General features: G+C 53.4%; 3 protein-coding genes across 3 annotated transcripts; 1 reads left to right on the top strand and 2 right to left on the bottom strand.

Annotated features, from left to right (window-relative positions):
- Nucleotides 1-914: 914 nt before the first annotated feature.
- Nucleotides 915-1,537, top strand: ColSpa_00773 (uncharacterized protein; the record flags this gene model as incomplete). The annotated part of the gene is made up of 2 exons (XM_049266985.1): nucleotides 915-1,022; nucleotides 1,184-1,537. The coding sequence occupies 2 exons, from the start codon at nucleotides 915-917 to the stop codon at nucleotides 1,535-1,537; spliced, it is 462 nt and encodes a 153-aa protein (XP_049122942.1).
- A 5,395-nt stretch (nucleotides 1,538-6,932) lies between these two features.
- ColSpa_00772 (potassium transporter 5) lies at nucleotides 6,933-9,978 on the bottom strand (the record flags this gene model as incomplete). Its single annotated transcript, XM_049266984.1, has 7 exons — nucleotides 6,933-8,048; nucleotides 8,107-8,673; nucleotides 8,706-8,870; nucleotides 8,924-9,110; nucleotides 9,169-9,216; nucleotides 9,265-9,595; nucleotides 9,837-9,978. The coding sequence occupies 7 exons, from the start codon at nucleotides 9,976-9,978 to the stop codon at nucleotides 6,933-6,935; spliced, it is 2,556 nt and encodes an 851-aa protein (XP_049122941.1).
- Nucleotides 9,979-12,202: 2,224 nt separating this feature from the next.
- ColSpa_00771 (transcription activator of gluconeogenesis CHGG_09150) lies at nucleotides 12,203-13,555 on the bottom strand (the record flags this gene model as incomplete). Its single annotated transcript, XM_049266983.1, has 3 exons — nucleotides 12,203-12,571; nucleotides 12,642-13,405; nucleotides 13,486-13,555. 3 exons carry the CDS (start codon nucleotides 13,553-13,555, stop codon nucleotides 12,203-12,205), a joined length of 1,203 nt encoding a protein of 400 aa, XP_049122940.1.
- Nucleotides 13,556-14,075: the final 520 nt, after the last annotated feature.

Raw genomic sequence — 14,075 nt, 5'->3', positions numbered from 1 at the left:
GCGGCCCGGCTAGGGACGAGTAACGAGAAACGCGCGGGACTCTCAGACCGAAGACGGCGAGCGCGCCGTCCGTCGTCTCATGCTTGCCGGCACCAGAGAGATAGGGAGTGAGAGGGAGGCTTCGGGCCAAGTCGTTCTGGCCAACCTTGCGTCGATGAACTTTGCTAAAGTCCCGGTGGTGTTGCGGGGGAAGGATCGCTGCCCAGTGGCCACTGTCTTTGTTACGTACTGACGGGTCTAGATTGGCTTTCCTGGCGTCACTCCGGTGCCGAAGTAGAGCGTGTCCGTCCCTGCCTCCAGTGCCTCCGCAGCTCTCGTCTTCGTCGATGTGGAATTCAAAAGAGCAGCTGCGTCCGGTTGAAGGGCCATTCCTGAATATGCCCGGCCACATCCTCCTGCCTCGACTAGGTACTGTTAATGTCTTCCTCCCCTGCCACATTCCACATTCTCACTCGTCTAGCGCCTTCCCTTCCCGTCCGTGTCTTCCCTTCCTCCCCCCCCCCAATCCGCTCCCTGCCTCCCTTCATTCTCCCCGCCCTTACCGGCGCTCTGGACTCCATCGGTAGTACAAAGTACACGCATCCTTGCCTTCGCCAGTTCTAGGTCGCACTTCTTTTCTAGCATGCGCTACGGCTTTCGTCGGCCCACACAATCGATCAATCAATCGCTCAATCAAGCACAGCAGCCGGGAAGTGCCCACGACGACCGGGAAACAGAAAATTCTCCCCGGTTCCCGCCCCCAACTTTGCCAATTGAACCACGAAAATTCGGCAATTTCCAATCCGCTGCTCCATCGTCAAACCCCTCCATGCCCCTCACCTCCACAGACTGACTGACTGCTCGCCGACGACGACGACGACGACGACGACAATCGACAGCCATTGAGCGACAGAGACATGCTAGACACGAGCAAAATGGCCGACACAGCAGTGACCTTTGGTCGTACAGACGACTACATCATCATTTCGAAGCCCAAAAAGGGTATTGCCTACGTCGAGGCCCGCTTCAAGGACGGCAGAATTGTACGTTTGGCCCCCGCGAAGCTCCGGTCCACGAGCATCTTCCCCGACTTGTCAATCCCCCGCTCACATTTCAAATAGCCCTCCCACACCGACAGGGGCTGCCAACTGGTCAGTCTCTAAATGCCATCCCAATCGGCCTCATTTTTTCTAATTTTCAGTAGCTTCTCTCCAGGCTCGAACAAGAATGGAGTCCACCCAAGCTCAAGGACGACACCGTCATCTCCCTCGAAGCAGACCTCTTGAAAGAGCCAGTTTGTCAGTCTTGCCCTATTCTCATGTCGATGCAGCATGTTCACTGTTTCCTAGTCCACAAAGGCGTCCCCAGCGACATGTTCCACTCCCTCCGCGTGGTCGAGTTCCAGGGCCTTGATCCGGCCACCCGCGTCGTCTCCATCCGCGACGTTGCTATCAAAGTCAACTTGTACGGCTGCACTCCGGAGTCCCCATCTCTGTCCGACGATGAGATTGTGACCATGCTGCCCAACTCCACGCTCGACGGCCTATGGGAACTGTGAGAATGCCTGCCCCTTTCAACGTATAATTATGCATTACTAACGGCACAACTCCTCCTAGATGCTGATTCTGACCCCAACTCAGCTTGGTCGTCGACCATGCCGTTGAACCTCAAGTCTGGCGATGGGATGGCAACTACGGTAGGCCTCATCGTCTACTCTGGACCTCACACGATGACTGACTTCTCCCAGTAGTAGCTCTTATCTTGTCCATCAGCTCATTGCTTGAGCCACTGCAGGCTCTATCGTCATTTTGCTCGGCGTTGCTGGGACTGGCAAAACGAGAATGGCCAAAGCTCTGGCCCGAAATGAGGCTATCTGCCTATACGCAACATACCAGAGTATCCCGCCTCGTTGAAGCCGGCTCGCGGCAGCTGTACAATTCTGTCCTTCATGACAGGGCGGCTCTTGAGGAATCGTCTTAACTTGATGTTTTCCTCATCGCCGATGTCGAAACCAATGCTTGATCCCGCAAATGCGAAAGCACCGAGACGTAACAGTCCGGAATGTGCGCGTCACAGACATCAGCCTCGCCAGCCTCGATATCTTGAGAGCGGTAGTCAAACTATTGGTCATTGTTAAGTCAGGCATGCACAGCATCCTTGACGATGGGTTCCTCGAAAGATGCAGCATCACGGCAATCCCGATCTTACCGAAGATCCCCGAGCGCTACGAGATACTGTGACGTCAGTTTCTTCGCCAAGTTCATCTGCCGCGATGCAGATCTTCGTGTCTGGAGGAACAGGCGCCGACTCTCGACCCCCGCGCTCTTCATCCAACAATAGTTGTTGTAGATGACACCTCTTGATCGGTTTCTGGCCAAAATTGTCGCCATGCTCTGATGAGCTACACCCATGATTCGGGTTACGATATGGACGCAGCCGTTGATGCCTGTGCTCGGTTCTGCAAGAAGCGCACACGCGCTGAAATCAGAGATAGTGCTAGATAACGTTATTCTTGTCACTAATTGGTGTAATGAATTGTCTGTGAACTAAATATGGCAGTCTCCAAGATCAAGGAAGCTTTGATTCGGCTCGATGAACAAGAGATATCCGTCGAGGTCGAGAACAAAGATTCTCGTTTCAATGCCACAGAAGAGTAAACTTTCAAAATATGGTGAAAATGGTTGGACGAGAGCCCTCTTCAGGGCTGGTAGATTATTATGACGACCTAGCTAATGAATAATCTCTTGCAAAGCGCCGTCACTCAAAGGAGCCCAAGTACGATATTACCAGGTCACATTATGGATCATGCCAAAACAACCGCCTCACACGACGCTGCGGTGTTGTTGCTGTATCCCGTATTAGAACATCATTGTCCCCAATCACAAAGCTTTGAGACATGGCAGACAATCACAGCACAGCAAGTTCACCCCCAACAATAGAGAACCCTGTTATCAGTGGTAGATTGACGTTACATAATCCGTAACTCAGTTCAAAAATGGAATGCTTTACTTCATCTCGGATTCAAGCTCATTCTAGCGACATATCCGCAGTGCTCTCTCTACATTTGGCCCGCTCTGAGAGCACGAATGTAAAGCCACGCTTCTCATGTTTGCATACGGACTCTGTGAAAGAGTCATCAGCTTTTTCTTCAATGTTCTGATAGGAGCATTTAGCGGCTAGCAGCACCGCATTTGACCAGTCGGTTCCAATGACGAAAGTTCATAAGCACACTTTTCAATCAGGACAATCGTAACAACAGCTAACCAGTGAAACAACTTTATTGCTCTGACGAACGATTGGCCCTCCTATCAGAAATAGCTGTCCCTTTATTCCGGTGCATTGTTTCTGTTCAGATGTCTGACATCGTTATTTCTGCTCCGACTCTTCAACATCTTGCCGACCAACCAACATTCTCATAAGCCTACCCTGCGAGGATTGAATAGATATACGTAGCCAAACTTCATATTCGGGGTTATTTTAATCCATCTGAGAGTGACCAGCGAGAATACATGTCAGTTTGGGCAAATATCTAGCTCCTGGTTGCTTTCCGTCGAGAACGACCTAGGCCCCAAAGGCTTCCTGGGCTGATCTCAGGCTGTTTATCCCATTCCTTGGAGGATCAAAAGTGAAAAAGGACGAAAGAAACAGAAGAAAGAGTCATACAAAACATGACAAGGGTATCAAATGCGGTTCAATCAAGGGTTGGTATACCAGGACTTGAATTCTCACCCAGCACAAGCATTCAAAGTAACCCCCCTGCAGAGATAGCTTCCCTGAGAAGTATGTAAGGCAGACTGATCATAGCATTTGCCGGGTTGGGGTGTGATAACACTCTATCTGATGCTTTGCGTTATAGAGCTACAACACTCATTTTCCTGTATCAAGTTGTACATATCACGAATATCCGCAACTGGAAGAAATCCATCTGTCAATTTCTCCCTCGTGCGCAGCTTGAACAAGTTGTTCCTCTGGAGGGTGCTTTAACAGTGCGGATCACCACCAGGCTACATAAGTCAGTAAGACATCACGACACACAAGGTTTATAGCCCGGTTGTACTAACTCCACATGGGTCAGATGGGCCTTGTCTTGGCTTTCGCACCTCCAGGTTCATATGTGGCTGTGAAAGCTTTAACTGACTGGTCTCATGGTGAAGTTGAAGGGTGCGTCAAACCTCTTGAGCCGGCACGGCAAGAACAAGAGTCGCGAAAGCGGCCGTTAGAAGAACGTGGAATCGCATTTTCAAGAGTCCTCTGCAGAAGATGGAAGTAAAGTAAACTCAAAGAACCTGTTTGGGTAGCAGGATAAGTTGTTTGGGTAGCAGGATAGGCGGTCGGAGTGGATGCTTGACTGAGGACTGCTGGGGCGTTTGTAGGATTTTATATTTCTTGGCCCTCGAAATCTTTTGCTTGACTCATGCAATAGTTGCCCTTGCCAACATCGATGGGATCGCCTTGCTGGAACGTTAGTACCGTGCTATAGTGATGACGAATCCTAGAGCGATATTAGGGTTGGGAACTGGAGCTGTCTGGTCGTTAGACTCCGCTCGGGTATCGAATGCTATATTTGTGACAAGCCAAACTTCAATAATGTTTTTAGAAAAATAGAAGAGCGGCTACGGGCTCGGCATCTGACAGCATGCCGTTACTGTCGGAATTGCCGGAGTAGGCCTATCACACATGATTGTAGGTGATAAATGGCACTTTTAACTTTGGTAGCGGTTGGCTGGAGACTATTTGACTTTCCGTTAACCCCTCCCCAGAGTCAATTTGATTCTAGTATACCCATTTCTGAGTTCTCCCACTGGGAACTAGTGAGCCTTTTTGTTCCAAGTCAGAGAGTTTCCTCTTGAGTACCCATCTTACTCCACAATACTTGTTTCCTATGTTCCCTATTGGGTTGAAAGTGCTAGTCGATGGATCTGACTAGTCTACCCCCTTGGCAACAATGACGTCCACAAGCGCTCAATGGGGTGTTATTCTGTATCAGGATCCGAGTATACAAGACATGTCGTATGAACTCAATGATGCATAATGTTGCGAGTTGCAGGATGTGATACTATCCAGCATGAAACTCAAATCTGTGCTCTGCTTATATACAGAAGTTTTGCATGAATAGCAGGGCCTTTGTATATATTCTGGTAGTCACGCTAGCCCCCAAGGATGTCACCATTCCCTGGAACTGTCGAGAGCGCAATGACATCTACACAATATAACAAAAAGGCCACCCGGACGGGCCCACTCCGCTTTGGGCGCAGTGTCAATTGGGCGACCGCCGGCGTCGTCGCTACTCTTGCAACTGTGATCTGGGTTGCGTGTTCTGGTGTTACATTGAGTCATTGGCAGCCGCGAACTCAAACTATCATTGTCTCCTATGATCCTCTGATCATTTACCTGGAGAACTTTCTCAGCAAGGGCGAAACCAATCACCTGCGGCAGCTCGCGTAAGTAAAGAGCATGGTCGAAGACATTTTGTGCCAAACACAGCGTGATTCTAACAACAGTCCGTTGGCAGCAAATTGAAATATCATCGCTCTCAGGTTGTCAACGACAATGGAGTGAACACAGTATCAGATGAGCGCAGAAGCTCAACCGCAATCCTACCTCGCAATGATTCTGTGGTACAATCCGTTATATCTCGTGCAGCCAGATTTCAAGGATTCCTTCCCACGTCCAACTTCGAAAACCTTCAAGCTACCATGTACACATCCGGCGGCGAATATGAGCCTCATTACGACCTCTTGTCGACAAAAGCTGACCATACCGGCACCAAGAGTCTGGAACATGAAGATACAGAGCGGGTGACTACCATTTTTGCTATACTGGACGATAGCTGTGGAGAACAATGCGGTACCGAGTTTTCCCGGATCCGCATCGACTGGGGGGCAGAAGACAAGGAGTGGTGTAGTTATGTTGATTGCGACGCTGAGAGGCTTACTTTTCAGCCGAAAGCCGGTAACGCTGTCTTTTGGAAGAACCTGAGGGGGAATGGTTCAGTCGACGAGAACACTCTTCACGCCGGTTTACCATTACTAAGGGGAGTCAAGGTCGGCATAAATATTTGGGCCAGGACAGGACAGTATACAAATTCAAATACCTGAAGAGTAGGGTAGTCAACTCGGCATATTGATTTAGACGTTAATGTAATCAAAGCTACAATCAAGTAGGACAACCGACTTCTTTCCCCAAGCGAGACATACTTTGTCTACATCAAAGCTAGTAATACACTATTCTCAGGGTCTTCCTTTCTGTCCAAACACCTGCCATCGTGACACCTACTCCAACTCTTCGATAACATGGTGGTTGAACAATTTCGTTTGGGGTCCCCTCCTCAAGAAGAATCCAGTGATGTACAGCCGAAATGTATCCGGGGTCATTGTCAGACCCCTGAAGGTGGCCAACGAGAAGACATGACGGGACATTCGGGCGTTGTTGACTTAAGGTTTCACTCGCGACGTTGACTTTGAGCAATCTTGGCTTAATTTCGTGTAATTAACACCTCTTGCAAAGACACTCGCGACGCAACTGTCACGGGAGCATTATCCCACCCTCGACTTTGTCTGAAGGGACAGCCGCAAGGAAAGGGACAAAGGAAGACAACCGGACAATCAGTGTGTGCGGCTGTGCCAGCCAGCACTTTCGGAAAGCTAGGTCTAGTTAGATCAAGATGGCAGCTGTTCTTGACTAAGCCAGTGGGTAGCATACCTGCAGCCTTACATTGTCGATGGTTCCAGAGGCTTGTTTGGATGTCTTGTATATCCATCTCCCAGGCGTCAGCCCGAAGCTACAGGCGCAGAAGTCCCCAGCATTGTAGTAATGGGGAGATGTTCAAGCGAAACAGCCATTTAGAAAGCTAGGCCATCGATAGAGTCCATGGTTGGGCAGAAAGAGGTTGATTGTTAGAACATGTCTCGATGTCCATCACACAAAGCTAGCTTCCAACCCACAGCAACGCTCTAAATCTCTTTGACAAACCCGACTTCAACAACCCTCTCCATAGCCAACCTGAGATTCGCTATCTTGGCCCGGGTGTTATCCCGAATCCACAAAAACGTGCCCAAAGTAAACCTCCTCACAATACTCGTACCCGTGCGGATATGCATCTGCCCTTTACCGACAATGTACAGAACCTTGTGCGCATACGCCCGATCCAACTTGGCCAACTCCGCCGCCAGCCTCTCATCTCTCAACTCGGGCGGCCCATCTGCGTCGTTCAAGGTAGTAGAGGTTTCCTGTTCGCTCTCGGCTGCCGCCTTCGCAGTAGCCTGTCTGACCACGAACTTGCGCACCTGCTCGTACACCAACGCGCCTAGGTCTGGGCTGACCACCTCGTCCATGAAGCCATGACGCACGACGAGGCGGTAACACCCAGGGATGTTCGCAAAACGCGAGATGTGGTACCGCTCGGCGGCTGGGACGGTGGGTACTTCGACGGGGTGCAGATGGAAGAACACCGACACGTCCGGGAGGGCACCCAGCTTGGATGCGAAGTGTGTGAAGACGCTGGGTGTCTGGACACCCGTCTTGTCGAAAAAGATGCCAAACCCGCTGACAGAAGAGAGGATGTCGCCGCCCCAGCGTTGGGTGAGCGCCAGCACGCCCTCCTTGTTTTTGGTGACGAGGGAGCTGGGCTGGAAACGGTCCTCAGCCTCAGCACGCCATTGGTTCTCCTTGCCGAAGCGCCAGAGAAGGAACATGCCCGCCATGAGGGCTGATATCATTAGCGTGAACCAGGCGCCGTCAGGGACCTTATTCAGAGCCGAGGAGAGGTATAGGCCGTCGAGCGTGGCGAAGGCGAAGGCCGGAAGGGCGATGAGCCAGACCGGTAGGCGCCAGACGAGGATCGCAACCAATGTAACCATGAGGGTGTCGAAGAATGTGACGAAGATGACGCAAACGCCGTAGGCGTGACCGAGGCTGGTTGTGTTGTTGTAAACGACAGTGACGAGAATCGTGCCGAGCATAAGAAGCCAGTTGAGGAGGGGAACATAGACTTGGCCGTGGAAGGTCTCCGAAGTGTGGACGACTTTCATCTGTGGGCAGTAAGAAAGCTTCATGATTTGACTCGAAAGCTGCGAATTTGTTAGGTGGGGGCTGGCATTAGACTGGGATGGGTAGTTCGTAACTGACCTGGAACGTTGCTGTGATAATGGCTTGCGAGGCAACGATGGCAGCCAAAATAGCCAGAATCAAACTTGGGTACAGCATTCCCGGGGGAACGGTATTGAAGAAGGGGTTGGTGTACTTCTCCGGCATGATGGCGAGGTGTGCAGCCTGTCCGCTGTAGGCGAGTATGAGGCACGGATACGTCCACAGCAGCCAGCTCATCTGCACAGCGCGCATGCTGAAGGCGCCCAAATCCGCAAACAACGCTTCGACTCCAGTGAAGCAGAGCAACACGCCGCCGAGCATCTTCCATCCCTCCGTCTTCTTCTCCACGAAGAAGTGGATCGCGTAATAGGGACTAAACGCCTTGAGGACGGTGTAGTCATACTTGACAAGGTTGTAGATGCCGAAACCACCATTGAAGCCCAGCCAAACAATGACGATGGGCGCAAACGTGCTAGCGAGCTTGGTCGTTCCCAGGGGCTGAATGAGGAAGAGCAGGACGAGGATGCCGCACGTCGTGCCCACAATCGTGGAGTTGTTGATGTCAGGCTTGACAACCGAGAGACCCTGGATGGCGCCCAGAACGGACTGCGCGGGGTCAGGATACCGTCGGCGATGACCATGGATACTGCCAGGACTCCAATGGTTTTGAGGAGGCCTCTTGTTACTCTGCTCTTTTCGATGACGGTGCGGATGCCGCGGGTCACCGGGCGCACGTCTTGGGTGTTGTGGCGTTCCATGCGGACGGTAGCCTCCTCGCGGGGATCGAAGTTGGTAATCCTTGCCTTGCCGTTTGTCAGTTCAGCATGTTGTAGAGCGTTGGAGATTGGCAACTTACAAACCGAGTCAAGAGAGAGTAACAAGAGAAAGTGCCACCCTCACCCTCGTTGTCCGCATGCAAGACGATGAAAACATACTTCACCGTGACCATGAGGGTGAGGGACCAGATGATGAGGGACAGGACTTGGGTGAGATCGTTCTTCGTGGGGAGGTCTACGAAGGTTGACGAGAAGACGTAGAGGGGACTGTGTGTTCATCAGCGCCAGGCGTACAAGGCGGCTCGAACGAAAATCCGGAGCTCACCTGGTTCCAATGTCGCCATAGATAACACCAATCGACTGATATGCGAGCCTAAGGGATGTCAGCGAGGCAAACGTCAAAGGGAGCTACGTAACGTACCAAATCAGGGTTGTTCCAGTAAAGACCTGTTTTTTTCTCCCATCGTCGCGGCGCCAGTCGCCACCATTCTCATCAGCCTCTGCAGCGGACTCTCGAGTGATGGCGCGCGAAAGGCGGTTCGAAGCGACGCGGTTCAGGTCACGGCTCGAGTAAATACCGCCGGCGACACCAACACCGGAACTGGAGCCGACATCAGGGCGCTGCCATTGTGCCCACTCGTCAACGGTCGATCCCGACTTGTGTCTCTCGAGCTTTTCCTCGATTGTGATTTTGGGAGCAGTGGGGGCGCGGCAGGCGTTGAATCGTCCATACCAGGCGGGGGTTACAGAAGCTGAGGCGGCTGTTTGGGTGATGCGCCAGTGTAGAGCACAGCGTGTGGGAATATCGACGTGGCAAAATGGCGATATTTTGTTGCTGTGAGCAGACAAAGAACCAAAGGGAAGGAAATCAGCACGGTCAGAGGAATGAGAAGCTTCGGATTGCACTACAGAGGCTAAGAGGATGGACCAATTCTTTATGTTCCAAACATTTGGAATGGGACCGTCGGTCGGGTGGCCCTACCCTAATCTCACGATCGACCTGTCTCAAGAGAACGACCGAAAAGTAGAGCGACAGAGGGTGGGGGTCCAATGGGGATCTGGGTTCATCTTGCCCATCTTCGGGTCCTGGGGCCAGGCGGTCAGGACAGGCTTGACGAATTAGCGCAAAGGGCATTTCGCGCATCCTTGGGGCCAGACGGTCTCAGTCTCTCTGGTTTTAGTGCCGGAAGGCGGCGCCTTCTGGGACAAGGGAACGGTCATGCCCGGAACCCAGCCCCTCTCTCTTCACGTCGGGTCTATGGTACTAGAACGCCATGTGGTGGTGCAGCTTTTGCACATGTCATGCATGGTAATCTGGACGACTGGGGTCATGGGAGTTTATCATAGACTCTGACTCTGGTGACAGAAACTTGTCTGTCACAAGCTCTACATTGGCTCAGCCTGAAGGCGAGCGGCTACTGAGTCTATGGAGCGGTTCGCATTTCTTCGGGTTTGATGTGTGTGCGTGTGTGCCGAATGGGAGTTACGCCGAGGCGGGGGGAAGGATGCAGTGAGCAATGAGCGCCCGCTGCGTGCCGACATGCTGGCGATGATGGATGTTTGCTGCCGGCGATGGCAGGGGTAACTCGAGTAAAGTAAGGGTAAAGCGGCTCCTCCAGTATGAAGATGGTGGGAGGCAACGAGAAAACGGAGCGTGAGTTTGCTGGGTAGGTAGTATGAAGAAGGCGAGCTTGTCGAGACGCCGATCCCGTTGGCAAGGTTTAAAATAGTGACAGAAAACTTGTCGCAATAACTAGCACTGACGGGACATTTTGGCTTGCTGTCTCCCACTTGGATTCCTTGGTGCCGTCTTCTCTCGGATTGTGTACTCCCACTTCCCAGTCCACGCTGTCCTCTGCTCTAACCCGGCACGGTTCCACGTGCAGACTACTGCTGTCGTAGGCAGGTGGTGTCACCAACCAATGGCAGGATGTCCTCTGCTCTTGGCTACTCTCGCCTACGTTGTGTCAAGGGAGTCAAGTTGCGGGCGTTGGAGATGTGATGGTGATCGATGCGGAGATTTACGAAGAGGATGTTTGCCCGGTCTCTCTCCACTTGAAGGAGCAACATAATGCCTCATTGTGTGTCACTGGCCGTCTGCCGTTCGTTGCCGGAGATGGCCTGGGCTGTGCACAGCATGACTAGGTTCAGTGGGCAGAAAGATGGAGGTTGGTCGAAGGGAAGAGACGAGAGGGAAGACGGGCGAGAGAGAGAGAGAGAGAGAGAGAGAGAGAGAGAGAGAGAGAGAGAGAGAGAGAGAGGGAGAGAGAGAGGATGGAAGCTGGGAGGCAACCCAACGCAGGCAGCCTAGAATGGCAAGTCCAGTCCAGTGTGAGCCGGCCATCGAGTCAATAGAGTTGGAGACAAGACGAAGGAGACAAAGAGGACAGGGCGTCATGCAGGTGACACGCACATCCCCGTAGCTACCCCTGCCATCCCCGGAGCTCGACTGTGGACTGTGGAGAAAGGACGGGCGACAGTCCCACTTTCCGCCGTGTTTGGTTTGTTTAGAGCTGCTAAGCTTCTGCTAGCGGCCGCCAAGGTCGCCGCATCTATTTCCTTAACAATTATTCTGCGCCTGGCTATCCGCCCTAAGAAAACGCGACTTTCTCTCACCACTTTTTCCTTCAAAAAGCTTCTTTTTTTTTCTGCCTCAGACTCTGGTATGCGTGATTTTTCTGCGCAAATGGTCCCATTGGGCCGCCAAGACATTGCTCACTTTCTCGTGCCAAGCTTTTTTATGGGAGACGTTCATTTTGCATAGCCACACTGGATGCGGCAGCCCATTTCGCGATCCCATTCAAGTCGGACAACAACAATTGTGCTCATGTTCAAGGGGACCCGACGAACCAATGCGTCAGTGCTAGCTAGCCGCGCTTGTCGATGAGCCCATATTTTGTGCGTACCAGACAGCTGGAATTCTTCGAGGATTGTTGTTGTATGTACTGACTTGGCCCAATGCCTGTGAAATCTCGTCTCTTTGATACCTGCCCACTTGGACCCGGACTTGCAACTTCTCGAAGGCTGAACCAAACCATTCATATTACCACTTGGTCGGATCGTTGGATCACTGCGCCATAAGTCTTCGAGGCAGTTCAGAGCCTCTGCAACATGCAGACACTGCTCAGACACTGCTCGAACGCCGTGCAATGTCGCGCGACCCCCGCCAGGTGGATATAGGTCCCAGATAATAACTTTTTTTCACATTCCCATTTTTACTATTTTATTTTATTCAACCCATCCAGGACGTCGTACAACGGGACCAAGCCCTTCTCGGCGAATCCGGCCGACAGGCGGCCCCTCTGTGATGGGACAGGGTGCGGACTGCAAAAGTCTGCAGCCTCGGACGACACAAACGCTCAGTCCATCTGGTCAACCGTCTGCGCCGACCCGTTCGTCTTCTGCTCCCCGACGACGGCCTTGCCGTCCGCCTCGCTGACGGCAAAGTTCCACTTGAACTCGTCCTGGAGCTTGCCGAGCTGGATGCCCTTGAGCGTCGAGAGCAGCTTCAGGCAGATGTCGCCCGCGTCCTCCTGGCTCTCGGGGATGTACGTCACCGTCTCCTCGCCGGCCTTGGCGCTGCTGACGCGTTCCTGGGCGCCGGCCGCGGCGAGGGACTGCGGGGACGAGGCGTCGACGCGTCGCGTGATGGACCGGATGGGCACCAGCGCCGCCGCCGTGCCGGCCGCCATGACCTCGGAAAAGGTAGGGAGCTCGCTGTACTTGATCTACGTGGCAACCAGTCAGCGATGCGCACAAGGTTTGTGAGGGCCGCTTCTTCTTCTCTAGTAGACTTACCACTCGCTTCTCCACCTTCCAGCCGAAGCTGCGCGCAATCTGCTGGATGCTGTCGCTCGTCACGCTGTCAATGACGCACTTGGAGTCCGGCACCACAAGCGTGATGTCCTCGCCCTCCTTCTTGACACCGATGAATCCGCTCGTGCTGAACTCGTCAATCTCCTCGTGCTTGACGCTGTCCAGGTGCAGGGTGATGCCGTAGCCCTCGTTCCGCGCGCGGTCGCTGAAGCGCAGCACGGGCGCGTAGTTGCCGCCCACCTTGGCGTGGCCGGTGCCGTTGGGCGCCGAGCGGTCAAAGTCGTCCAGGATCAGAGCCTTGACGGGGTGCGTGCCGTGGTAGACGCCTGTGGGGATCACAAAGACGGCGAAGATGTACTCCTCGGGCGGGTTCAGGCCGAGCTGGGCGGAGGATCCGTACAGCTGGGGGCGGATGTAAATGGCGGCGCCGGTCTCGTGGGGCGGGACGTAGCCGGCGTTGAGGGAGACGGCGGCCTTGCAGGCGGCGAGGAAGAGGTCCTCGGGGACGCGGGGCATGGAGACGACGTCGGCCGAGTGCTGCAGGCGCAGCGCGTTCTTGTCCGGGCGGAAGATGTTGATGGCCTTGTCGCCGGGCGCGCGGAAGGCCTTGAGGCCCTCGTAGGCCTGCTGGCCGTAGTTGAGGGCCGGGGCCATACCGTGGATGCGCATGAAGGGGTCGGCGACGAACTTAAGGGGTGTCCATTTGCCGGTCGAGACGGAGTAGGTGGACTCGATGTGGCCGTTGACTGGAAAGGGAGGTCTTGTTAGCATGCAGTCTTGAGAGGCTTCTGTTGCCCGAGCCACCATGGGCATCTCTGTAGCTCACCTTCGCGGACCTTGAAGCCGACATTGGACCAGTCAATGGTGTTGACCGGAGGGGGCGGGAAGGCTGCCATTGTGACTATCGTGTGCGGGTTCGTCCGGTCGAAGAGTGGGTGGGTGTGTGTGTGTTTGAAGGTTTCGCGGGGTGGTCGTGCCGTGGCGGGGTATAAAGTTGAAGGTGTAGTTTGGGACTTTAACGTCAATTGACGTGAGCAGGCCTACGTTGGGAAGATGTTCCACTTGGATGACTCGGACGACAATGGAGCTCGCTGTCACGTAATAGCCCACGTTGTGCCCACACCGAGTTTTTCCTCTTTTTCCAACCTTGCTTGAGGAGTCATTCCCGCTTGCTGCCAAACTTTTGGAGAAGCGCCGATCTCGGGACTGCGGGGTGACCGACCCCGTCGTCCGACTGCCTCCTTCAACCTCGTGTCATTGGCCCATTGCTTACTGAGGCGGCGGGGCACCCCTGTCCGCCTCCGTCTCCCGGAGCTTGCAGATGCGACGGGCACTTTGGGAAAAGGGGTCCAGGGGCATGATTTCATGTGTAATTGGTCAGGTACATAGTATTTTATGCATGAAGATTCCCACGTC

The sequence above is a fragment of the Colletotrichum spaethianum genome (genome assembly GCF_022836535.1).
Source record: "Colletotrichum spaethianum MAFF 239500 DNA, contig01, whole genome shotgun sequence".
Lineage (NCBI taxonomy): Eukaryota > Fungi > Ascomycota > Sordariomycetes > Glomerellales > Glomerellaceae > Colletotrichum > Colletotrichum spaethianum.
The sequence above is the reverse complement of the archived record's forward strand: the minus strand, read 5'-3'. Positions and strand labels throughout refer to the sequence as shown.